General features: G+C 38.4%; 3 protein-coding genes across 6 annotated transcripts; 2 read left to right on the plus strand and 1 right to left on the minus strand.

The window, feature by feature from the left end:
- Positions 1-2956: 2956 nt before the first annotated feature.
- LOC137728546 (uncharacterized) lies at positions 2957-4586 on the plus strand. 2 transcript variants are annotated; one of them, XM_088686478.1, is made up of 4 exons: positions 2957-3128; positions 3235-3431; positions 3566-3695; positions 3799-4586. In XM_088686478.1, exons 2-4 carry the CDS (start codon positions 3278-3280, stop codon positions 4286-4288), a joined length of 774 nt encoding a protein of 257 aa, XP_088542604.1. In that variant the 5' UTR covers positions 2957-3128; positions 3235-3277; the 3' UTR covers positions 4289-4586. The 2 variants fall into 2 exon arrangements, with proteins under 2 accessions (XP_088542604.1, XP_068323406.1); XM_068467305.2 differs by lacking the exon at positions 2957-3128 and having other exon boundaries at positions 3149-3431.
- Positions 4587-5898: 1312 nt separating this feature from the next.
- LOC137734578 (uncharacterized) lies at positions 5899-10679 on the minus strand. Of its 3 annotated transcripts, none has more exons than XM_068473828.2 (15): positions 10388-10679; positions 10124-10294; positions 9973-10024; positions 9758-9865; positions 9065-9149; positions 8862-8916; positions 8337-8729; positions 8053-8112; positions 7848-7946; positions 7648-7758; positions 7406-7477; positions 7195-7311; positions 6654-6803; positions 6464-6564; positions 5899-6311 (listed from the first exon to the last, which is right to left on the minus strand). In XM_068473828.2, exons 1-15 carry the CDS (start codon positions 10631-10633, stop codon positions 5981-5983), a joined length of 2151 nt encoding a protein of 716 aa, XP_068329929.2. In that variant the 5' UTR covers positions 10634-10679; the 3' UTR covers positions 5899-5980. The 3 variants fall into 3 exon arrangements, with proteins under 3 accessions (XP_068329929.2, XP_068329924.1, XP_068329918.1); XM_068473823.2 differs by having other exon boundaries at positions 8862-8952; positions 10388-10611; XM_068473817.2 differs by having other exon boundaries at positions 8862-8955; positions 10388-10611.
- A 924-nt stretch (positions 10680-11603) lies between these two features.
- LOC137741884 (UDP-N-acetylglucosamine transporter UGNT1-like) lies at positions 11604-18746 on the plus strand. Its single transcript, XM_088685035.1, has 8 exons — positions 11604-11818; positions 11915-12038; positions 12195-12284; positions 12372-12440; positions 12550-12590; positions 12703-12800; positions 18130-18237; positions 18636-18746. The coding sequence occupies exons 5-8, from the start codon at positions 12578-12580 to the stop codon at positions 18744-18746; spliced, it is 330 nt and encodes a 109-aa protein (XP_088541161.1). The 5' UTR covers positions 11604-11818; positions 11915-12038; positions 12195-12284; positions 12372-12440; positions 12550-12577.
- Positions 18747-21846: the final 3100 nt, after the last annotated feature.

Below are 21846 nucleotides of genomic sequence, written 5' to 3' on the forward strand. Positions count from 1 at the left end.
GGTTTGGCCCATAAGGGAAGTCCACCATATGTATTTTAAGATTTAACCCAAACTATGGATTGTAGCGCACGAAAAACTTGTCATTTTCCATCCCTCATGGGTCTTAATTTCTTTATATTATTGTACGAAGATCACAACAAAAGAAACACGAGATGGTGGAGAACTTTACAAGCTGATAACGACTATCAGAGAATATAATGCACTAGCTAGCTGTTAGCAGTACTTTCATGAGAATGTTACGACCAAACTCCCATCAAACTGCGCAAGCTAGCTAGCTTTAGTACTTATATTTGGCTGGCAAACTTTCCAGATCAAGCTAGTAAATATTCATGTAATTATCGTTATGTGACGTTGTATGTTTGAATTATATTATTAGCTATGTATGAGTAAACTAGTAAGATAGACAAGTATTTGTGGTTTATCAGCTGCAATTTTCATTAGATAGCTTTTGGAAAATCCGTCTGAAACCAGAAGGATAGTGCAATTAATGTTGAGGAGCATGATTGTTTTTGGTTGTCCAAAAAAAGAAAAAAAAAAAAAAAGCAATAAATTGCTGAATGCAAGGAACTGAAAAAGGAGAAATAATCATCGATCGTATCTGGTCGTAAAGCAAATTTATGTACAAGTACATTTGATTTGAAACTAGCTTGGGCCAGGGAAAGATCGGAGTATGAGTAGAGAGCATGTGAATGCTTCTGGAGGCGAATGGTCATGTCACTCCCCCCCCCCCCCCCAACACATAGCATATAACGCATTTCCTATTTGGTGGTCCTTGCACTGGCAGAATTAGCAAGAAAATAAGAGAAATCACACACCCACCATATACAATTTTCAAGTAAAAGTTGGCGCTCCTCGTTTAAAGAGATGCACCCTTTGTGGATGGTGGGGCCTTTCCCTTCTTATCATGACTTCATACTAATTTTCATATCAAACTCTTTAAATATGAACAACTTTTTGTTTTCGTATTTGTCTCCACTTGAGTAAAATGGGTTTCAAGTTCAAAGTATTTCATTTCAAGGAAAATATATATTTACAGTTCGATATTTGATTGGTTGTTAGTCTCACTGTGGTAGTTTAATTTTGTTATGATGTTGTGGGCTACGTAATGTTACTAATTTACAAATTACTAAAAGTAACATGAATAAATTGATAGCATTATATTAGTGTGAAGTGTGAAATTCACAAAAAATTTCACCAACCATATTTTGCCCATTAATTCTTTAAGATATTTTAAGTTGCATAAATACCATGTTCCACATTTTATTGTGGAATGAACTGAATCATCATAATTGAAATCCAAAACATCTTTACAAAATTCAAACATAATCATTCTAATTGAAATTCAAACATCTTTAATGACTCAATTAAAATGCCCGCTTTTGACTAAAGACACCTATGTTGGATACTTCAATCTTTTTCATATAAGTTAAAAGATTTTTTTAGTCAAAATAGTCTTTGAGATTGATATAACTTCTCATTTTGGTCCATGAGATTTGAAATTGATAGAAGTGGTCATTGAGTTTGTCCACCATCAATCATTTTGGTCATTTCGTGAAAAATCTCCATCAAATAAGATATGACAAAATTACCCTCAATTTTTGTCCAATCATTTTGGCTTGTTATTTATTAAATTTAGAGTATTTTTGCCATTTTGGTCCTTATTTAACAAAAGTTTTCACAAAATCACCAAAATGATTGATAGTGGACAAATTCAAGGACCACTTCTATTGATTTCAAATCAAAGGGATCAAATTAAGGAGTTATGCCAATGTTAGAGACCATTTTGGCTAAAAAGCCTAAGTTAAAAATTAACACTGCAAAACACAATTGCTTAAAGTATCCAAAAATGATTGTAAATATGAAATTTCCTACTACAAATAAAACAAGAAAACGTGTACATAATACATTTTGTATTAAATAAATCTATGAGCAAAGTTGTTGATCTGAGGGTCGTAATGACTTGTTCTCGAATCCATGAATGCCGCAAGGATTTGGCTTGAGGCAATAGAGGAACTGACACATGTAGTGGTGCTTGATGGTTCTTCACAAGTGTGGTGAAGAATGTAGAGAACTTTCTGAGTCTTCTAAGTGCATGTAGAGTGCTCTGGAGTTTGAGCGTCTGAGTGTGAGAATGTGTTTCTGAGGGAGGCCTTTCTTTGTTGTGGAGCCTCATATTTATAGGTGATGCAAGTCTTGATTAAGGTTTAAGTTGGTCTTGATTTTGGATTTGATTAATTGAAAAAGAACCAACACTTGATTTGGACTTGGTTTGTTATTTGACTCCATAAAAAAAATCCTTGATTTAATCAAATAATCTTGTATTTAAATCAAACAAATAAATCACATTTCATCCTTAATTTGGCCATCCATGATTTAGCCAATCTCTGCCGATTTGACATTTCATTTGTTTTAAATTTAAATCAATTAATTTGTTTGATTTAAATTTAAATTAATAAAGATAATTTCTTAATTCATTTTCGCCAAATGTCGACGTGTGTCACTCTTAATTACTTGTCCAGTTTTGATGAGTCACATGTTATTGTACGATTTGTAAGACACACAATGCGTGTCACGTAAGCCCTGATATGTTGAAAATTTAATGTGTTGGTGAGTATTTATTTCACCAAAGTTTACATATCTACAATGATATGAGATGATTAGCAAATTAAAGGGAAAAAAGGGTAAGGCATTCAACTCACGTGGCCAAGGCTTTAAAAGATGAACTGGTTACCACCCGTGCATCTCTGTGTGAAGGATATCACACGTAGAATTGTAGATGCCCTTTTTTCTTTGGTAAAAAATTGTTGTGGATGCCATAACCCTAACGCTACTGCCCTTTTGTAGTAAAAACAGTGAATACGCACTAAAACTCGTGATACGTGAAATTACACTGAATTGCCTAGTACTTATAGTACTTACTGTTCTATCGGCTGATCACTCTGTCTTTCCATCTTTCTCTCTCTCTGGAATCTTAGCCAAAATTTGTAGTAGTCAGTGGGAAGCAAGATTTTCTTTTACAGGAGGAGACGTGGGGTTGCTAAGGACTCAAGATTCAAGAAAAAGCTAAAGTAGGAGGAATTTAATTGAAGCAAATTAAAGAGGCCTCCCATTACCATTCATTTACGCACGTAAGCAGTTTTCACGTTCTTTAGTCTACAATTACACACATATATATACACACACACATATAGCTAGCTAGCAGGTTGACTCACAAAAACTAAAATATCGAACCAGATATATAGTAGTGTCTCAGCTGTGTGTGACAGTGATTTTCGTCATGGTGATGGCCAAAAACAAAAGATCATTAGTTGTGAAAGCAGGAAATGCACAGCCGAAGAAGAACTTGTGGAAGCTAGAGGAGGACTTGATTCTCAAACAATATGTGGAAACGCATGGTGAAGGCAACTGGGCAACTGTTTCCAAGCTTTCAGGTTCATTAGTTTATTACTTAGTTAATCATCAAACTAGCTCCCTCTCTCTCTCTCTCTCTCTCTCTCTCTCTCTCTCTCTCTCTCTCTCTCTCTCTCTCTCATAAACACAAGCATGTGCACATGCATACATGCAGGTCTGAAGAGGGGAGGAAAGAGCTGTAGGCTAAGATGGAAGAATTACCTGAGACCTAACATCAAACGCGGAGACATGTCCCAAGAGGAGAAAGACCTCATCATCCGCATGCACAAGCTTCTTGGCAATCGGTATAATTAATCGTCAACTAATCAGCATCATCGCTTTAATTAATTCATCACTTAACCTAAATTAATTACTTTAGTTGTTTTGCTATAAAATATATACACATAGATGGTCACTGATTGCTGGTCGGCTTCCTGGCCGGACGGATAATGAAGTGAAGAACTACTGGAATACCCATTTGAACAAGAACACCAGCTGCTGCCCAGCTGGAGGCAAAAGAAAAGGTACCACTATGACAGACTACTCAAACCATGACACCAATATCACTAAGAAGAAAAACAAAATCAATACGAGTAAGACTTCGAGCACTGCCACCGCTACTGCTGATAATCCGATGATCATCAGTAGTACTGTTCGAAGTCCAAAAGACACCAATTCTGATCATCATCATCAACATCACGAGGAGCCGAATGATGGACTCATATTTGCTACTACCAGTACTACAGAAGAGAGCTGCTTTTACTATGATGTGGACATAGAATCTCCAAGGGAGCTGCACTACTACATGCCTAACTGCAGTTCAAACTTCAATCCGGCGTTTGTGTTTGATGATGAGCCTTTCATTGGCTACATGGACCCTTTTCTTTTATTTGATTAAAAAAATCACTTGTATACTTTAGGTAGTGTACGTAGCAGCTGTTATATAGGTACGTTAAACCTCATAATAATTTAGAGCTAGCTAGCCTGCTCGAGTATCTAGCGCTTGTTTTTCTCAGCAGTTGAAAAACTAACAATAATCACCGACATTAGTTGTGCAGAATTGAGATCATGGATAGGCTTTTTAGCCACCTTGTTCGTACAATTAATACCCGTGATTATTATCAGGTTTTCTTTTGCATGAGTTTTAATGAATCATTGCACTATGATTGATAATGTTACACATGTTGATGTGATCATCTCTCTTTCTCTCCCTCCTTTTTTTCGTAGACACAAGAAAGAACTTTTTGACGACAAACATGTCAATATGTCACTATCATAAAATTAATCACAAAATTAATCATGTATTGACAAGTGAGAAAATTAAATTGCATGACAATAATTAAATTACATGACAATGCCTAATCAATTAGAAACATCGGCATAATAGTATATTCTCATTGCATGTCAGTTTCTCTCGCATTGAACACACGCATGATAACAAGATTTAATTTCTTTTACACACGTTTATTAAGTTCACAGCTTTTTAGCCAAAATGGTTCCTGAGATTTGCATAACTCTTCAATTTGGTCTCTGATATTTGAAATAGATAGAATTGGTCCTTAAGTTTGTCTACAATCAATCATTTTGGTCATTCCGTGAAAAGTCTCCATAAAATAAGAATAAAATGACAAAAATACTCTCAATTTTGATCAAATCATTTTGGCCTATTGTTTATTAAACTGAAGGTAATTTTGTCATTTTGATTCTTACTTAACACAATTTTTCACCTAAGGACTAAAATGATTGATGGTAGACAATCTCAGAGACCACTTCTATTGATTTCAAATCTTAGAGATCAAAATAAAAAGTTATGCAAATCTCATAAACCATTTAACTAAAAAGCCTTAATTTCACACCCCTGTCTCGGCAGAGTTGGATTTGCCCACGTCGATGTTATTTCTCTTATAAATCGACTTTTCAACTATGGCTCGCCTATTAGCAAAAAAGAAGTCATGATCTTCTTTTGATTAGAGCAGTAAAAAGTCTAATATGGTACATAAAGTTGAATATATAAAACTTTTGTTAAATAAAAAAAATATGGAATTGCTAAGAAGACTATTTGAACCGAAAGGGCTATATATTAACTAAGTCATTATCGACTGAATAATAAGCATGCTATTTTACAATAAACTAGCTCTAACCTTAATACTAACGGGCTATGCTCAAATCCTAGAGCTATAAGAAAACCCAAAAATAACCAAAATACTATTATTTTCTAACATGTAACTCAAAACTGGTCACTACCAACCACAAGTTAATAAAGTATTAAATTTAGGAAGGTTTAACAAAACACTTCTGGTACTGTTCACTTTTAACGAAAAATCACATCATACCTTTCTCTGATACTATTCATTATACATTTAAAAATAACTTTTCATTAAAAGAGAAGTTTTTTATACTTTTAGTTAGTTTTCCAATATGTAGAAAAAATGGGCAAAAGATGTACGTATCATAAAATTGACATGACACATCATAAAAGCCACGGTTGCAGGTAAACTGAGAAGCTAATTGTCTTCGAAAAGCAATTATTAGATTTCCAATACGTAGAAGTTTAAGGTCGATGAATCCTCCCTCGAATGGGAATTTACATTTACAATATGTCGTCTAGTTCTTGTTGAGGGTACAATAAAACATCATCAACGGGCAATGACGGTGGAGTTCCGGGCGGAATGGAAGCAGCACCATTCTCGCCGGCACATATGCACAGAGCCTCCGCGTCCCTGACCACTGCATCAAGATCTATACGACCGCTCAGTTCATTAATGAACTTCAGTAGAGTGTCGAAGTCCATTTGCTCCCCAATTATCTTACCACGGTGTCGCTTCAATATCGCCACACAGACATACAGGTGCAGATGCTCAGACGGATAATGTGTCCACAATACCTCCCACAAGCGCATTGTTTTGTCGAATTCAAATTCCCTAGAAATAGATATGCGATCAAACTCTATCAGGAAAAGTGGAGTGAAAGAATTATACAGTAACACTGTAATAATCAACTATATAGCTCTCACAAACATACAACCATGCATACATAAATAAATCAATATTAAGAACGGAGTGTGGAACCCGACCTTTTAAATTGTATTAGAACCCAGCGGAAACAAAAAAAGTAATTCAAGCAGTCCTTCTGAGTCAAGTGATTGTGCAACGGAGCGTCTAACAGCTCCACCAACTACAACAACAATGATTTAGAATGAATTAAGAACACAGAACTACTATTTCGTCCTGGCAAAGCAATGTAAAGGTAGATAAGAGAGAGACCTTCATTATTGCAAATAGTTGAGAGTGCATGCCACTTTGGTCACGGTTGAAATTTGGCCCAAGGCGCTCCATCAGTGAAACAAAACACCAAAACGATTCAGACTCATCCTCCATTACATACAAAATTGGGGACAGGAGATCACTCATACCCTGTAGGACAAAAGAAAGATACATCATACAATGATGGAACACAGCTATCACAACTGAACTGGGGCTACGAAGTTACATATTGAGGCAACTTACATTCAGAGTTTGAGATCATTATTTAAACATGCTGTTCTCACTTTACAAACAAGACCACAAGAGACAGGAAGAAGAAAGCTATATCCCAAAGCAATATCATTACTACATATATGACAAATGTGTATAATAAACCACATAGCTAATATGGTTACATATCGTGAGATAATCCCTAACCAAACTTTTACGTTAGCATGGTAAAATTGTATTTTACTTGAGCTTTATGTATTTTGCTTAAACGTAAAAGTAAATTTATGCAGCCAACTGCAGCAAGAATCTACTAAGCAGAAGAAGTAATCACCTGACAGTAACCAAGATCAAAGTTGTAAAATGAGTACGTTAAGAGTATATCACGTAACAGATTCACATTTGGATTATCGTCCCCGTCGTAGTAGGAGAGAGATCTGTCAGTCCTTACCTAAAGAAAATTACAACAGTTTCAGACTTCAAAACAGCAATAATTCATCACTGAAGTTGAAAGCTCAAAATAAATCCCGCAAGTTTCATGATACCACATCTTTCTCAATGAGGCCTTTTCTCTCCCTGAATTTTGTAAACCTTCTGGCCTGTTCTGGAGAGATACTCTGCAGAGGAAAATACAAATACATATCATAAGCCACCTAATCAAGCTCCTCAGGACAGTTGCATTTTTGTGCACGTTAGAGAGAGAGAGAGAGAGAGAGAGAGAGAGAGAATGTGTGTGTGTGTGTGTCTTGGACTCTTAGTGGAAATATACAATACTACTACTACCAACCTGCCATTGCTTCTTTACAGTTTCAAATTCTGACTTTTTAACGGCCCTAAGGTATTCCCTCTCAGCATCTGTTGAATCATATGCATGGTATCCCAACAAGAATGGCCAGACCTACAATCATAATTAAGAATACTGATGAGCTAATGCATATTCAAACAAAGTAATTAGTCATAGCTTCCAACATACAACAGTATAAAAACCTCTTTCCGTAGTTTGTGCTCAATTCCCCCATAAAATATTCTCTTTCTGAAAGCTTCTGAGTTGACGATCCTTCCTTCAGAATCCATGAAGGTTTCCCACTGCAAAAATAAACGGAACTTACACAAACCCATATGACAACAGCAACACATTTCTAGCAGCGTTCTACTCAAAATGTTCTTATTTTTAAAAGTGAAAAATCATCACCTCATCAGAGCCCAAAGGTGACTGTCGTGGATTTCCCCATTCCATTGATACTTTATCAAACTGCCAATTTGAACAAACATTCATAATACAATGGACCCGATAATTCAAAGGAAATTATATGTTTGACTAAGCTTAAATTACATCTTAAAACCTTTTATCCACGAATATTGGCAATTTGGCACCAAGCCAGAAAACTTCCTTGAGTTCATTTATAAATTGACAGCATTGATGGAAACAGTTTTTCCCAAAATGCATTAAGTAACTTGATAAAATGGAAGGTTTACCTCCACAGAATCTGGGGGGACAGGACTTTTCTCAGGGACTCTATTTGAATGATGGGATGCCTTCTGAGGGTAATCAATGGGAGGCTGGTTATTACTTCTCCTTTCAATAGCACCATATCCGTTACTATGATTATCACGGAAAAGTTGAGAAGTTGTTTCTCGAGCAAATTTGGTCACAAGAGAAAACTTTTCCAACACTTGAATTGAGAGATCTCGTGCAGGATCATGAACCCTTTGCCTTTGCCTCTCACTGTATTGAGAAATGCTTATATTTCCTTCTTGATTGACATCCCCACTTGTTCTCTCCTGGTTTAGATCTGAAAAGGTCTCGCCAACTGAGACCCCACTTGCAACAGAAAGCACCCTAGGCAACTCCAAAGACGATAGAGTTCTCTGAAGAAACAAATAAGTCATGAAAAATATTGCAGTTTCCAGCTTGATAGTATCATCAAGAAAACCAAAGTTGACAAAACAGATAAAAAAAGGAGGAGGTTTCATTTCAGTTTTAGCTCAAATGATGCATACCTGGAGAGGATTTTGAAAATCATTCACCAGAAATACATTTGCATCTTCAGCTGACCTGAAAACATTCAACAGAACGAAAATTCTGGACCACCTACTTTTTAATTGGAAAATAAGGATTTAGAAGATGTAGCGAAAGGATTCTTTCATCTTTGGACCTTAAGTTTCAAAAGGTATTATAACATTAATTAACAATAATAACCAACCTCACAAGAAACAAATGTTGCTTTATTGTAGCAAGGAACTCTTTGACTCCTCCATTATAGAAATACAGAGGAGGAAATGCAAGTCCTGCAAAAACTCACTTTCAAACCACATATACAAATACAAAAAAAACATCATACAAGAGTATACAGCTTTAGATGTAAGCCTAAGTAAATCAAGCAGCAAAACGAAGGTACCAAGCAGCAGAAACAGTAAACCCGATTCTATACTTACCACCATTTCTTTTCTTTTAACCTTTAGACAACTACAAGATTTTTTAGCATATCTAGTTACTTTCTTGAATTGTATGTACAAATTGTTCTTACACGGTAGAATATCTAGCATTTATTACTGTTTACTTGGACTACGAAAAAATTGTGAAATTACAGAATATATACTTAAAGTCTTGTACTTTGACCTGATTTGCTTTCTTCTACTACTAGATATAATTCCAAATTGGTTGTTCGGATTGGGATTGCACTACATTGGGACGACTAACAAGGCAACCACCGAGGCTTGCCCTCTAAATAGTAAGTATTATCATGCACACAAGCTCCTAAGATGAGTATTCGAATTACTTATTACACGAGCAAATTGCAGACAACAATATTCTACTAAAGTTTCCGAACAAACTGTAACCAACACCACATATAATTACTAATAATGCCTTACAAATCATGATAAAGTTGTTTTACCTGTAGCCAAAACGATGATAATGTACTGCCATCCAAGCGCTGGAGTGTGGCGGCGAATCGACCGGACCTCCGTTAATGGCACTGACCTTATGGTATAAAGATTCCTATCTACACCACCACAAGCACAAACCCAAAAAAAAAAAAAAAAATAAATAAATAAATAAATAAATTCAACAAATTTAACAACTAAAATTCAAGGTCTAAACCTACAAAACCTTTCTCAGACACCCTAGCGTTCGAGTTTTGCCCGTTGTACGGAATCCATGTCTACAAATCAAACCGTACCAAACACGTCAACAATTAACAGAAATATCAGTAATCAAGCGATAATCTTTAATTAATCAATCATTAATTAATGAATAATACCATGAATAAGGAAGAACCGTGCTTAATTAGCCTCAATCTTCCACTAATCCTCTCGGAGGCGAATTGAGTAGGGTGGATGGTGACATTGTCTTTCAAGAAAACTACCTCGGCGCCGTCGTGCTCGCTGGAGCTGTGCTTCCCGCTGTCGCTCCGCATCATGCTCGCGGAGCCCTAATCCAAATCAAACCGAACAAAATCCCCAAAATAATTAACCCTAAACACTCAGAAACGATGAATTAAAGTTGGCGCCGGAGAAACGCTTACATGTTGCTGCGACGCGGCGTAATCGGCGTCGTCGGAGAGATCGTGGAGCTCTGGTTCTTGCATCGCCGACGATTGCAGATAGAAAGAAAGCGGAGAGGAGAGAGAATTCTTAGTGGGCAAGGCAGTGCGGTCGCCGTGGAGAATTCTTAAGGCGAGGGGTCCACGTAAGCGGTATGGCGCGTAATGAGGGTCTTTCCTCGTGTTCAGATAGCTTGGGCTCTCATCAGGTGAATTTGTTGTAAGCATTGTGTTAGATCATATCCGTTGGTTAGTGGAGATCTATCCGACCGTTGGTTAGATCATATCAGTTGGGCTCTGATATACTCTGCAAGCCAAGTTGACCCGGAAAGCCGAGCCGACCATAAAAACCGAGCGGAACCAACAAGCCAAGCCGACTATCAAGCCGAGCTGCGAGGCAAGTCGAGTAGACATGCGAGCCAAGCCGATTCAGCAAGCCGAGTTGAGAGGCAAGTGGAATACTACTTAGTTAAGCAGAAGGGCCAACCAGCGAGGCAAAAGCTGGGAATGGGTATAGGGCTGGTTTGGTATTGCTATGCTTTGAAAAAAACTGTTTTTGTTGTGCTGTGAGAATAAGCGTGAAATAAAGTAGCATAGTGTTTGGTAAACTTTTTTATAAAAGTGCATTTGAAAAAAAAAAAAAAAAGTAGTATTATAGTGGTCGATAAACTTTTATATAAAACAGATGTGAAAAAAACTGGTTTTTCAAAGTTGGGTTTTGCAACTTTGTGTTTTTGGCTTTTTTTCATTCAAAATTGTGAAAAAAGCTGAAGCTGAATATTTACCAAACATAAAAAAAGATCCCAATTTTTTGTAATAGTCACTTTTTTCAAAATCACCTCAGTACCAAACTAGGCTTAAACTTACCATTTGAAAACCAAGTCAGTTGGGCGTCTCGCAGAGCAACCCTCAAAGAGGACGTTGTGACTTTATAAAAAAAAAAAAAAAAAATGAAAGGTTTTTCGGCTTAATCCGTCGACATGCAAACCAAGCCGACATACAAGCCGACCCACCTGCAAGCCTAGCCGAGCCGGTTCAATAGTTATATATATTGTTTGATTAAAACACCACGCAAATGCGAATAAGAAGATAAATTTATGAGCAGATTAAAGCGCTGGCGCGATTGTGTATTTGTCTAGTTTCTGCTTTCTGCCTTTGAATTCATCGGTCAATAATTTTTCATTCTGCAGTTGTCTTGATAGTGTTCAACAAAGCCGCTCTTTCTTCTTACAAATTCCCGTCTGCAAATGTCATCACACTTCTCCAGGTACCACATGATCTGCTAATTTTTCATTCTTTTTTGTTTCTTTATTCAAATTCTGCAGCTCCAAATGCATGTTATTAGAAACCATTGTACCGTTTAAGACGTTGCTTCACACTCTTCCTCTTGCACTATCCTATTTGCTTTACATGGTAGGTATATGACCAGTGGGGATTCTTGCTCATTCTTTGGCTAGACATTTTGATATCCCTTGTAACGATGCATGCCTGTAATCCTCATGGTGAAAGTTGGTTACGATGGAATCAGTGGGTGGTATAAATGTTCCTACGTACACCACCCCTCCGACGGACTGCAGTAGCTTTTACAATGATTGTTGAGCATGTTTTGTCAGGGCAGAAACATTCATATCCTGTTGTGGGCAGAAACATCCATATCCTATTGTGTCATTGGTTTTATTGGAAGAAATAAAACGAAAGCTTGTTACCTAAAATTCAGTCATTCCCATGAGTGTAGGTTGTGATTAGGTCTTCATGTTGCTGACACATTTCTTGATGGAATGCATACAAGGACTTCATCAGTGTGGGGATAATTATACTCGGTGCAGTTGTTTGCTGGAGCTCGGGATTTGTCATTTGACGCCTATAGCTATGGCTATAGGCGTTGTCTTTGTTGCACAATCAGATGCACACCCTTGTAACGATGCATGCCTGTAATCCTCGTGGTGAAAGTTGCCTATAGCTATAGCTATGGCGTTGTCTTTGTTGCAAACATCTGTACAGCAATATATCTTGCTTCTATATATAGCTCATGTTGGTAGTATCTTTGTCCTCTTGCTATCTTATGCCTCATTTGTTTATGTGAGACTTGAGTACTAGGTATCGTTAATAATACGAAATACGCTTCAATTTTGCAGGCAAATAAGCGAGATTGGTCTTAGTACCTTCGGCCTAATGTGGTGCAATGGTTAGAAAAAGTCTTAAACAAAGTTTTATATGTTGACCTTCAGGTTCATTTTGCATGAAAATGTACTCTGGCTTAACTGATATTCTACGGAAATCTGATTTCTGTATCATAGGAATAATATGTGGACCAATCTCGCTGTTTTGGGCATCAATCAGCGGTGACCTAGAAGGGATGATAAGCTTCCCGCATCTATTCTCCCCTGGGTTTCAGGTGCTTCCCTTTCATGAGAAAAATTGTCATTCTAATAGTAGCCAAGATTGGTGCATTTTTAACACTTTGTTGAATTGTAATCTTGTCTTGGCCCAAAGATAATTGATCCGGCCCATACACAAAGAAAGATCCATGCACATGCTAGAGAATTCTAGCAAAGTTCAAGTTGGTGGAAGAGTCTAGAAGAATGGTGAGGATTCCACCAACATACAAGATTAGTGTAGATAATTCTAGCTTAGGAAGGTAGTGGAATTATCTAGATATCTCTAGCATGATGTTTTCATACTTCTCCAAGGTTCCATCCATGCCTATAAAAGGAGAAGGCATCCACACCATTTGTAACAACCAAGAGAGCAAGTAGTAAGAAGTGAGAGTGTCAAGTAAGAAGTAAGAAGAAGCAACAAAGCTTCTAAGAGTGTTTGAGTGTTTCCTTTTGTACTAAGTTTGTGAGTGAATAAAAACCTTGTGTAATACTTTGAGAATTCTTTCTTTCTCTTGCCTATCAATTCCGCTGCGTTACATTTTTCTTTGTGAGATAAACATCTCTAGAATAGTGAAGCATTTTTCAACCCCAACAAAGTGGTACCAGAGCTATGGCTAGCAATGCTATGGCAGCCTTCCAAGTTCCAGTGCTCGACAGCAACAACTTCGATAATTGGAGTATCAAAATGAAGGCCCTTTTGGGTGCACATGATGTCTGGGAAGTCGTGGAGAAAGGCTACACTGAGCCAGAAGATGAAGCTACTCTGTCTCAATCCCAGAAGGAGAGTTTGAAAGATTCAAGAAAGAGAGACAAGAAGGCTCTCTACCTCATCTACCAAGCATTAGATGACAATGGCTTTGAGAAGGTCTCGAGTGCAACCTCTGCCAAGCAAGCATGGGAGAAGCTTCAAACCTCTTACAAAGGAGCCGAACAAGTGAAAAAGGTTCGTCTTCAAGTATTAAGAGGTGAGTTCGAATCTCTACAAATGAAAGGGTCTGAATCAATCTCTGATTATTTCTCAAGAGTCTTAGCCGTTTCCAATCAATTAAAAAGAAACGGAGAAAAGTTAGAAGATGTTAGAATTATGGAGAAGATACTACGCTCATTGGACCCCAAGTTCGAGCACATTGTCGTGACGATTGAAGAAACTAAAAACTTGGAAGAAATTAGTATAGAGCAATTAATGGGTTCACTACAAGCATATGAAGAGAAACATAAGAAGAGGCAAGGGAATGATGAGCAGCTCCTTAAGACGCATGTTCAGCCAAAGAAGAAAGAAGAAAGCTTCGACAACGAGAGAAGCCGATACGGAAGAAGTCGTGGTCGAGGTCACGGACGTGGACATGGGCGTGGATGTGGTTGGAACTTAAACAACCATAGCAACTACGAAAGAGGAGAAAGCTCAACAAAAGGTCGCGGAAGAGGACACTCAAACTCAAGGTATGAAAAATCTCAAGTTCAATGCTACAATTGTCAAAAGTTTGGGCATTATGCTTGGGAATGTAGAGCTCGAAACAGCAGACTTGATGAGAAGGTCAATTATGTGAAAGAAGAGAAAGAAGAGAATGGTGTTGTGCTACTAGCATGCAAGAACAATGATGGAGACCAAGACTATACATGGTACCTTGACACCGGCGCCAGCAACCACATGTGCGGAAGAAGAAACATCTTCGTAGAGCTCAATGAATCAGTGAGTGGCAACGTTTCTTTTGGAGATGAATCCAAAATACCCGTAAAAGGAAAAGGTAACATCCTTATTCCCTTGGAAAATGGCGGTCACCAATTAATTTCGAATGTCTACTACGTGCCCAATATGAAAAGCAACATTTTGAGTTTGGGTCAACTCTTAGAAAAAGGTTATGATTTTCATACGAAAAATTATATCCTTTTTCTTAGAGATGACAAAGGAAGATTAATTGCCAAGGCGAAAATGTCAAAAAACAGAATGTTTCCCATGAACATTCAAAACGATGTTGCAAAGTGTCTTAAGATATGTTACAAAGACATATCTTGGCTTTGGCATCTTCGTTTTGGGCATCTTAACTTTGGGGGATTGGAGTTATTATCCAAGAAGGAGATGGTGAGAGGCTTACCGTGCATCAGCCACCCTGATCAAGTTTGTGAAGGATGTTTACTTGGGAAACAGTTCAGGAAAAGCTTTCCAAAGGAGTCGACCACAAGAGCCCAGAAGCCACTCGAGCTCATTCACACCGATGTGTGCGGTCCAATAAAACCAAGCTCTTTGGGTAAAAATAATTATTTCCTTCTCTTCATTGATGATTTTTCAAGAAAAACCTGGGTGTATTTCTTGAAGCAGAAATCAGAAGTCTTTGGAGTATTCAAGAAGTTCAAAGCCGCTGTAGAAAAGGAGAGTGGTTGCAAGATCAAAGCCATGAGATCTGATCGAGGAGGAGAGTTCACTTCGAAGGAATTTCAAGAGTTTTGTGAAGCAAATGGAATTTGTCGACCTTTGACAGTTCCAAGATCCCCTCAACAAAATGGAGTGGCGGAAAGAAAAAATCGAACCATCCTCGACATGGCTCGAAGCATGCTCAAAAGCAAGAAATTGCCTAAGGAATTATGGGCAGAAGCTGTAGCATGTGCTGTCTACCTATCCAATCGGTCTCCAACAAGAAGTGTGTGGGGAAAAACTCCGCAAGAAGCATGGAGTGGAAGAAAACCAGGTATTTCTCATCTAAGAGTTTTTGGAAGCATAGCCCATGTACATGTACCAGACGAGAGGAGAACCAAACTCGACGACAAAAGTGAGAAGTTCATCTTCATCGGCTATGACACCAATTCAAAAGGCTATAAGCTGTATAATCCAAACAATGGGAAGACGATGATCAGTCGAGACGTGATGTTCGATGAAGAAGGAGAATGGGATTTTGGCCCGCATGCAGGTGATCTTCACTTCTTTCCTCAATTTGAAGAAGACAATGAACAAGGGATGATGGAGCAAGCAAGAGAGGTTCAACAAGAATCCACTACTCCACCTGCTTCACCAACATCAACCAATCATGGTAATTCATCAGCATCAGCATTGTCAAGTGGGAGTCTAAATGAAAGAGAAGTACCACGCACAAGAAGTATACGAGATCTTTATGAGGTAGCTGAAAGACTTGATAATCCTACACTTTTCTGTCTCTTTGCTGATTGTGAACCAGTCGACTTCCAAGAAGCAGTGCAAGATACTAAGTGGAGGAAAGCAATGGATGAAGAAATTGAAGCAATCCAGAAGAATGATACATGGGAACTCGCTATTCTTCCGAAAGGACACAAAGCCATCGGAGTCAAGTGGGTGTACAAGACAAAGAAAAATGCCAATGGAGAGGTCGAAAGATACAAGGCAAGACTAGTGGCGAAAGGCTATAGTCAAAGAGCCGGAATCGACTATGATGAGGTATTCGCACCCGTTGCTCGGTTGGAAACTATACGATTACTAATTTCTTTGGCAGCCCAAAACAGTTGGAAGATTCAACAAATGGATGTGAAGTCCGCCTTCCTAAATGGAGTCCTTGAAGAAGAAGTCTACATTCAGCAACCGTCAGGCTATGAGATCAAAGGGCATGAAGACAAAGTTCTGAAGCTGAAGAAAGCCCTCTATGGGTTAAAACAAGCACCACGAGCATGGAATAGTCGCATCGACAAGTACTTTCAGGAAAACAACTTCATCAAGTGCCCTCATGAACATGCTCTCTACGTCAAAGTCAAAGATGGAGATATTTTGATTGTGTGCTTATATGTGGATGATTTAATCTTCACCGGGAGTAATCCAAGCATGTTTGAAGAGTTCAAGAGAGTGATGACCCAAGAATTTGAGATGACCGACATCGGGTTGATGGCATATTACCTAGGCATTGAAGTCAAGCAGAACGAAGAAGGAATTTTCATCTCCCAAGAAAGCTACACAAAGGAGATACTGAAAAAGTTCAAAATGGACGACTGCAAGCCCGTGAGCACGCCAATGGAGTGCGGAGTCAAACTAACCAAGTATGACAAAGGAGAAAGCGTAGATCCAACATTTTTCAAGAGTCTAGTTGGAAGCTTGCGCTACTTGACTTGCACAAGACCAGATATTCTCTATGCTGTCGGATTAATCAGTCGCCACATGGAGAATCCCACAACAACACATTTGAAAACGGCCAAAAGAATTCTTCGATACCTCAAAGGTACTGTTAACTTTGGCTTGTTTTATTCAAGTTCTGATAACTACAAACTTGTTGGATATAGCGACAGTGATTGGGCAGGAGATTCCGACGATAGAAAAAGCACTACTGGATTTGTGTTCTTCATGGGAGACACTGCATTCACATGGATGTCGAAAAAGCAACCGATTGTCACTCTCTCTACCTGCGAAGCTGAATATGTAGCTGCTACTTCATGTGTCTGCCATGCAATCTGGCTGAGAAACTTGCTGAAAGAATTGAGAATGCGACAAGAAGAGCCAACAAAGATCTACGTCGACAACAAGTCTGCAATAGCTCTAGCAAAGAATCCAGTATTCCATGACAGGAGCAAACACATAGATACCCGTTATCATTTCTTAAGAGAGTGCATTGCAAGAAAGGATGTGCAAGTGGAATACGTGAAGTCTCAAGACCAAGTTGCCGACATATTCACCAAGCCACTCAAACAAGAAGACTTTGTCAGACTAAGAAACTCAATTGGCGTCACAAGACAAGATTAAGGGGGGATGTTGAATTGTAATCTTGTCTTGGCCCAAAGATAATTGATCCGGCCCATACACAAAGAAAGATCCATGCACATGCTAGAGAATTCTAGCAAAGTTCAAGTTGGTGGAAGAGTCTAGAAGAATGGTGAGGATTCCACCAACATACAAGATTAGTGTAGATAATTCTAGCTTAGGAAGGTAGTGGAATTATCTAGATATCTCTAGCATGATGTTTTCATACTTCTCCAAGGTTCCATCCATGCCTATAAAAGGAGAAGGCATCCACACCATTTGTAACAACCAAGAGAGCAAGTAGTAAGAAGTGAGAGTGTCAAGTAAGAAGTAAGAAGAAGCAACAAAGCTTCTAAGAGTGTTTGAGTGTTTCCTTTTGTACTAAGTTTGTGAGTGAATAAAAACCTTGTGTAATACTTTGAGAATTCTTTCTTTCTCTTGCCTATCAATTCCGCTGCGTTACATTTTTCTTTGTGAGATAAACATCTCTAGAATAGTGAAGCATTTTTCAACCCCAACACACTTCACCTATACTCTCTCACTCTCTCTCTTTCCCCTTCATGTTTCATAACTGGCTCGACTGCATATCTATGCCTTTGCCATCAAAGATTTTTTTTGACATGTGTGAGTTGAACTGGCTTAATTCGAATACTTTGCAGGCTGTGATGCTTCTTTCCTGTGTAATGGCCTTTTCAATAAATTACTGCGTTTTTTGGAATACCACACTGAATTCAGCTCTCACGCAGACAATTTGTGGAAATTTGAAGGTATGTAATAATCATTCCGGACCATACAAACATTTCGGGTGCTGCTGATTTTAGACTGTCAAGCCAAGTGGCTTCCGTATGGTTGTCACTTTGTAAAAATCCACTGCTCAAATCAGAGTTTCTACTGATAGGATTCTGTGGCATATTTCCTTCTTCGTTCTGACAAGTTGTTGAAGCCATACTTTTAGTTGCCAATTGCAATATAAGTAGTCCTTGTTACTCCGCATCATATACGTGCAAGTAGGACTCCAATTGTACTTGATCTTGATTAGAAAAAACGCATTAGAGCCGATGACCCAAATGATACATGCCGGTACAACAACACCCTGCATTGGTATTCTTTTCTGCATGCTGTTGTCTTCAACAGTCACAGCTGATCCCTGTCCGTGCTATTTTAGGATCTTTTTACTGTCGGACTTGGCTGGTTACTCTTTGGCGGGCTTCCGTTTGATTTGGTAAGCATATACTCCCATCTTCCTGTTATTCCAGTAATGCTCATTAATCATTAGACTCAGTAATGACGGTCAATATTTTGCTTCCTTTTCATGTGAACTACTGCCCTACCTTACTTCAAGTTAAACGTTTGGGGTACTGTAAACTCCGAGGGAAATGAAAGGCAAGTGGCTGCATAAAGTCTTCCTTCATAGAGGAGGCGAAGTAGTGCTCCGATGATTGGGAATGGCTGCCTACATCTTGATGGGAAATAAATAATCTTTTTAACTTAGGCTCAAAAGATTAAAGTTTATTAAACATGTAGCTCATGTTTGTACGTGTTCCGATTTCGCGCAAGGTGCCAAAGTTTAGTCTTAATTTTCATTTGGACAGAAGTAGGCCAATGCATTCGGTACCTAGTTTGCAAGTAGCAATTTGCTAATTAAGTAGATTTGACGTAGTGATATATAATTTAAGACACAACTTTTGTTACTGCCTGGGAGAACTTTTAGTTTTTAATTTGAAACGGTGACAAAGCTCTTGTTCTTAAAAATTGTGAGGGGGTTCTGAAATTTTGCAGAGCCTACTACCATCGCTTTGAGAAATATATGCTGTGTTGGAAAATAGTTATTTATTTAGTGTTTGGATTTGGGCTTAGCCCATTTGAATTAAGTTTTCGTTTCCTTGCTTATTAGGAACGAGGGTTAGTTTATTATAAATAGAGAGCTTTGTGTTATTCAGAGATGATAAGTTAGTCACAATGTAGTCTCTTAGGGTTTTGTAGCTGTTTCGGCATTCTCAGTTTGTTTAATAAAATTCTTATTATTTTGTAGTCTTGTTTGTTTCGCACTTTGATATTCAATTTGGTATCAAAGCAGATTTGATCTTTTGCGGTTGATATGTTCTTGGTGGTATAAACTTGTTTTTCAGTCGCCAGATATCAGTTCGGTTGTAGTTTATTTTGTCTTTGTACCTAGATTAGGGTTTTGTCGTTGAAAAAAAAAAAAACACACAAAAATTGAACTCGTTGTTGCACCAAGCCTTCGGAGCCTTAATCCGTTGTTTACTGCTGTATGATCCCATGGTTTCGAACTGCTGCTGCCCTGAACTTATGCATCAGCGTCCGCCCCTGCACCGTATCTGACCCACACGCCCGCTGCCTCGTTTGCCTGACCGAATCATCCCACCTGCATCATCCTGTCTCGAACCTCGCTTGCTTGAACCACCTGCATTCATTGTCTTCTACATCCACCATCGCTGCTACTCGACATCCACGAACCCATCACTTGTTTGACGAAGCCCAGACCCGAGAACCACAAACTCGGATTGAGTTCGTCTCCGCCTTGGATCACTGCCGCTGTTTCTGACCTGCCTGCACCACTGCTACTGACCGCCTTCGACCCACGACTGTCCTCGAACCCTCATCGAGTTGCTGCTACGAACCGAGATTGCATGCTGCCACTATCAATGTTGTTTGCTGCTGCGAACCCAGATTCCATGCTGCCACTAATATTAATGTTGTTTGAAGAAAAAAGAAGGAAAAAGAAATCAGGAAGAAAAAATGGGAATCATAAGTTGATGTTGTTGGATTGCAAACTATTAGGCCACTTGTTGGTTTTGAGTTCCACGTGGGTGATAAGAATAGTTGTTGTTGTTGAGCCTGTATTAGGAAGTACTTGTTGCCCACTTCAACGATTGCTTGAGTGCTTGAGTTGGTGACCACTCGAATGATGCTGTGTACTTGGTTATTAATTGGATCGTCTGCCGGAATCTGGTTGCTTGCCAAATGGTTGAATGATGGAATTGCTTGACTACTCGTAAGCTTTGCTTGCTTGTTTGCTTGGATTGTTCGTTTGCTCGCTTGAATCACTTACCTTGTCATTTCCGCCTAACGAAGCTTGCCTTGTCGTGTCCGTTTAACAGAGTTTGCATTCACATCTTGTTGGCAAACTCTTGTCGTGTGCCGCCATGAGTTTGACGGGAGGTGTTGGAAAATAGTTATTTATTTAGTGTTTGGATTTGGGCTTAGCCCATTTGAATTAGGTTTTCGTTTCCTTGTTTATTAGGAACTAGGGTTAGTTTATTATAAATAGAGAGCTTTGTTATTCAGAGATGATAAGTTAGTCACAATATAGCTTCTTAGGGTTTTGTAGCCGTTTCTGCATTCTCAGTTTGTTTAATAATATTCTTATTATTTTATAGTCTTATTTGTTTCGCACTCTAATATTCAATCCTAGGTTGCCTGACTAGGGCAACTTTCATACCTAGTAAGGGAGAGCAACTTATCCAAAATTTTCTATTGTGTGCTTGTGTCAAGGGAGAACAACTTATATGGAAAAAATTTGTTTCCACATGGCATTTTGATCAATAATATAATGTCACAAGTTATGTGACATAATTCTATTGAAACGAAATATATTACGGTAGTAGTGAATCTATTTCATATAAGTCGTGGAGAGAAGAAGTCTTGGTTGCACAAGGTGACAAGCGAGTTTGCCCCAAATGTCAAGCACAATTGAAACACACCACATGATCAATATCCCTCGTTTCATGCAAACTGACCTATGACTATGAGACAGATCTTGCACCTTCTCCTCACCAACTTCGGATCCGAGCTCTCCCTTCAAAACGCCAGAGGTCTCAAAATCCATGTTGCTTATGTGGCGCGTCGATTGATCGACCATAAGGCAAATAACTGCTGCTGAAACAACTAGATTAAAGCAAAAAGAAAAGAAAGTTGTAGTGGCGTGTGGGAGGCAAGAAATTATAAAATAAAACAAAATAAAAAAAGAGAAGAAAAGTAGGTCCAAATATTCTGTGTTTGAAGGAAAAGAAAGAAGAAAAACCTACTGTTTGAAGAAAGTATGTTTGCTTTCGTGATGAATATAAAAAGGCCAACATGGTACCGGTCCCCTCTGCTTAGCCTGAAAGAAATCTCACTTATGAGTCGACCATGGGTGTCTCTTTGTCTACCTCTTTAATCAAAGACTCTCAACAACAAAGGGATCCATTTTTAGACCAGAAATATTCAGCTGACTTCTTGTACATTGTTCATTGTTCGTTAATACTGTTCAATTATGCATCACATGATCATACTAAAATTTCATAAGTACATACTTTGGATACAGTTGAAACACGTACTCAATACAAATACTTAGAAATACCATCATCATGATG

The sequence above is a fragment of the Pyrus communis genome, chromosome 15 (assembly GCF_041283825.1).
Source record: "Pyrus communis isolate YQ-2024b chromosome 15, ASM4128382v1, whole genome shotgun sequence".
Classification (NCBI taxonomy): domain Eukaryota; kingdom Viridiplantae; phylum Streptophyta; class Magnoliopsida; order Rosales; family Rosaceae; genus Pyrus; species Pyrus communis.

What these genes read in the sequence shown, in the direction of transcription:
- LOC137734578 (XM_068473828.2), bottom strand. Translation starts at nt 10,633, where the DNA reads ATGCTTACAACAAATTCACCTGATGAGAGCCCAAGCTATCTGAACACG. An exon ending in ACGGTTCTTCCTTATTCATG is followed by an intron (nt 10,025 to 10,123) that starts GTATTATTCATT and finishes TTTGATTTGTAG; the next exon opens with ACATGGATTCCGTACAACGG. An exon ending in CACCTTTGGGCTCTGATGAG is followed by an intron (nt 7,947 to 8,052) that starts GTGATGATTTTT and finishes TTATTTTTGCAG; the next exon opens with TGGGAAACCTTCATGGATTC.
- LOC137741884 (XM_088685035.1), top strand. An exon ending in TATTCTCCCCTGGGTTTCAG is followed by an intron (nt 12,801 to 18,129) that starts GTGCTTCCCTTT and finishes AATACTTTGCAG; the next exon opens with GCTGTGATGCTTCTTTCCTG. An exon ending in CAATTTGTGGAAATTTGAAG is followed by an intron (nt 18,238 to 18,635) that starts GTATGTAATAAT and finishes GTGCTATTTTAG; the next exon opens with GATCTTTTTACTGTCGGACT.
- LOC137728546 (XM_088686478.1), top strand. Translation starts at nt 3,278, where the DNA reads ATGGTGATGGCCAAAAACAAAAGATCATTAGTTGTGAAAGCAGGAAAT. An exon ending in AACTGTTTCCAAGCTTTCAG is followed by an intron (nt 3,432 to 3,565) that starts GTTCATTAGTTT and finishes GCATACATGCAG; the next exon opens with GTCTGAAGAGGGGAGGAAAG. An exon ending in CACAAGCTTCTTGGCAATCG is followed by an intron (nt 3,696 to 3,798) that starts GTATAATTAATC and finishes ATATACACATAG; the next exon opens with ATGGTCACTGATTGCTGGTC.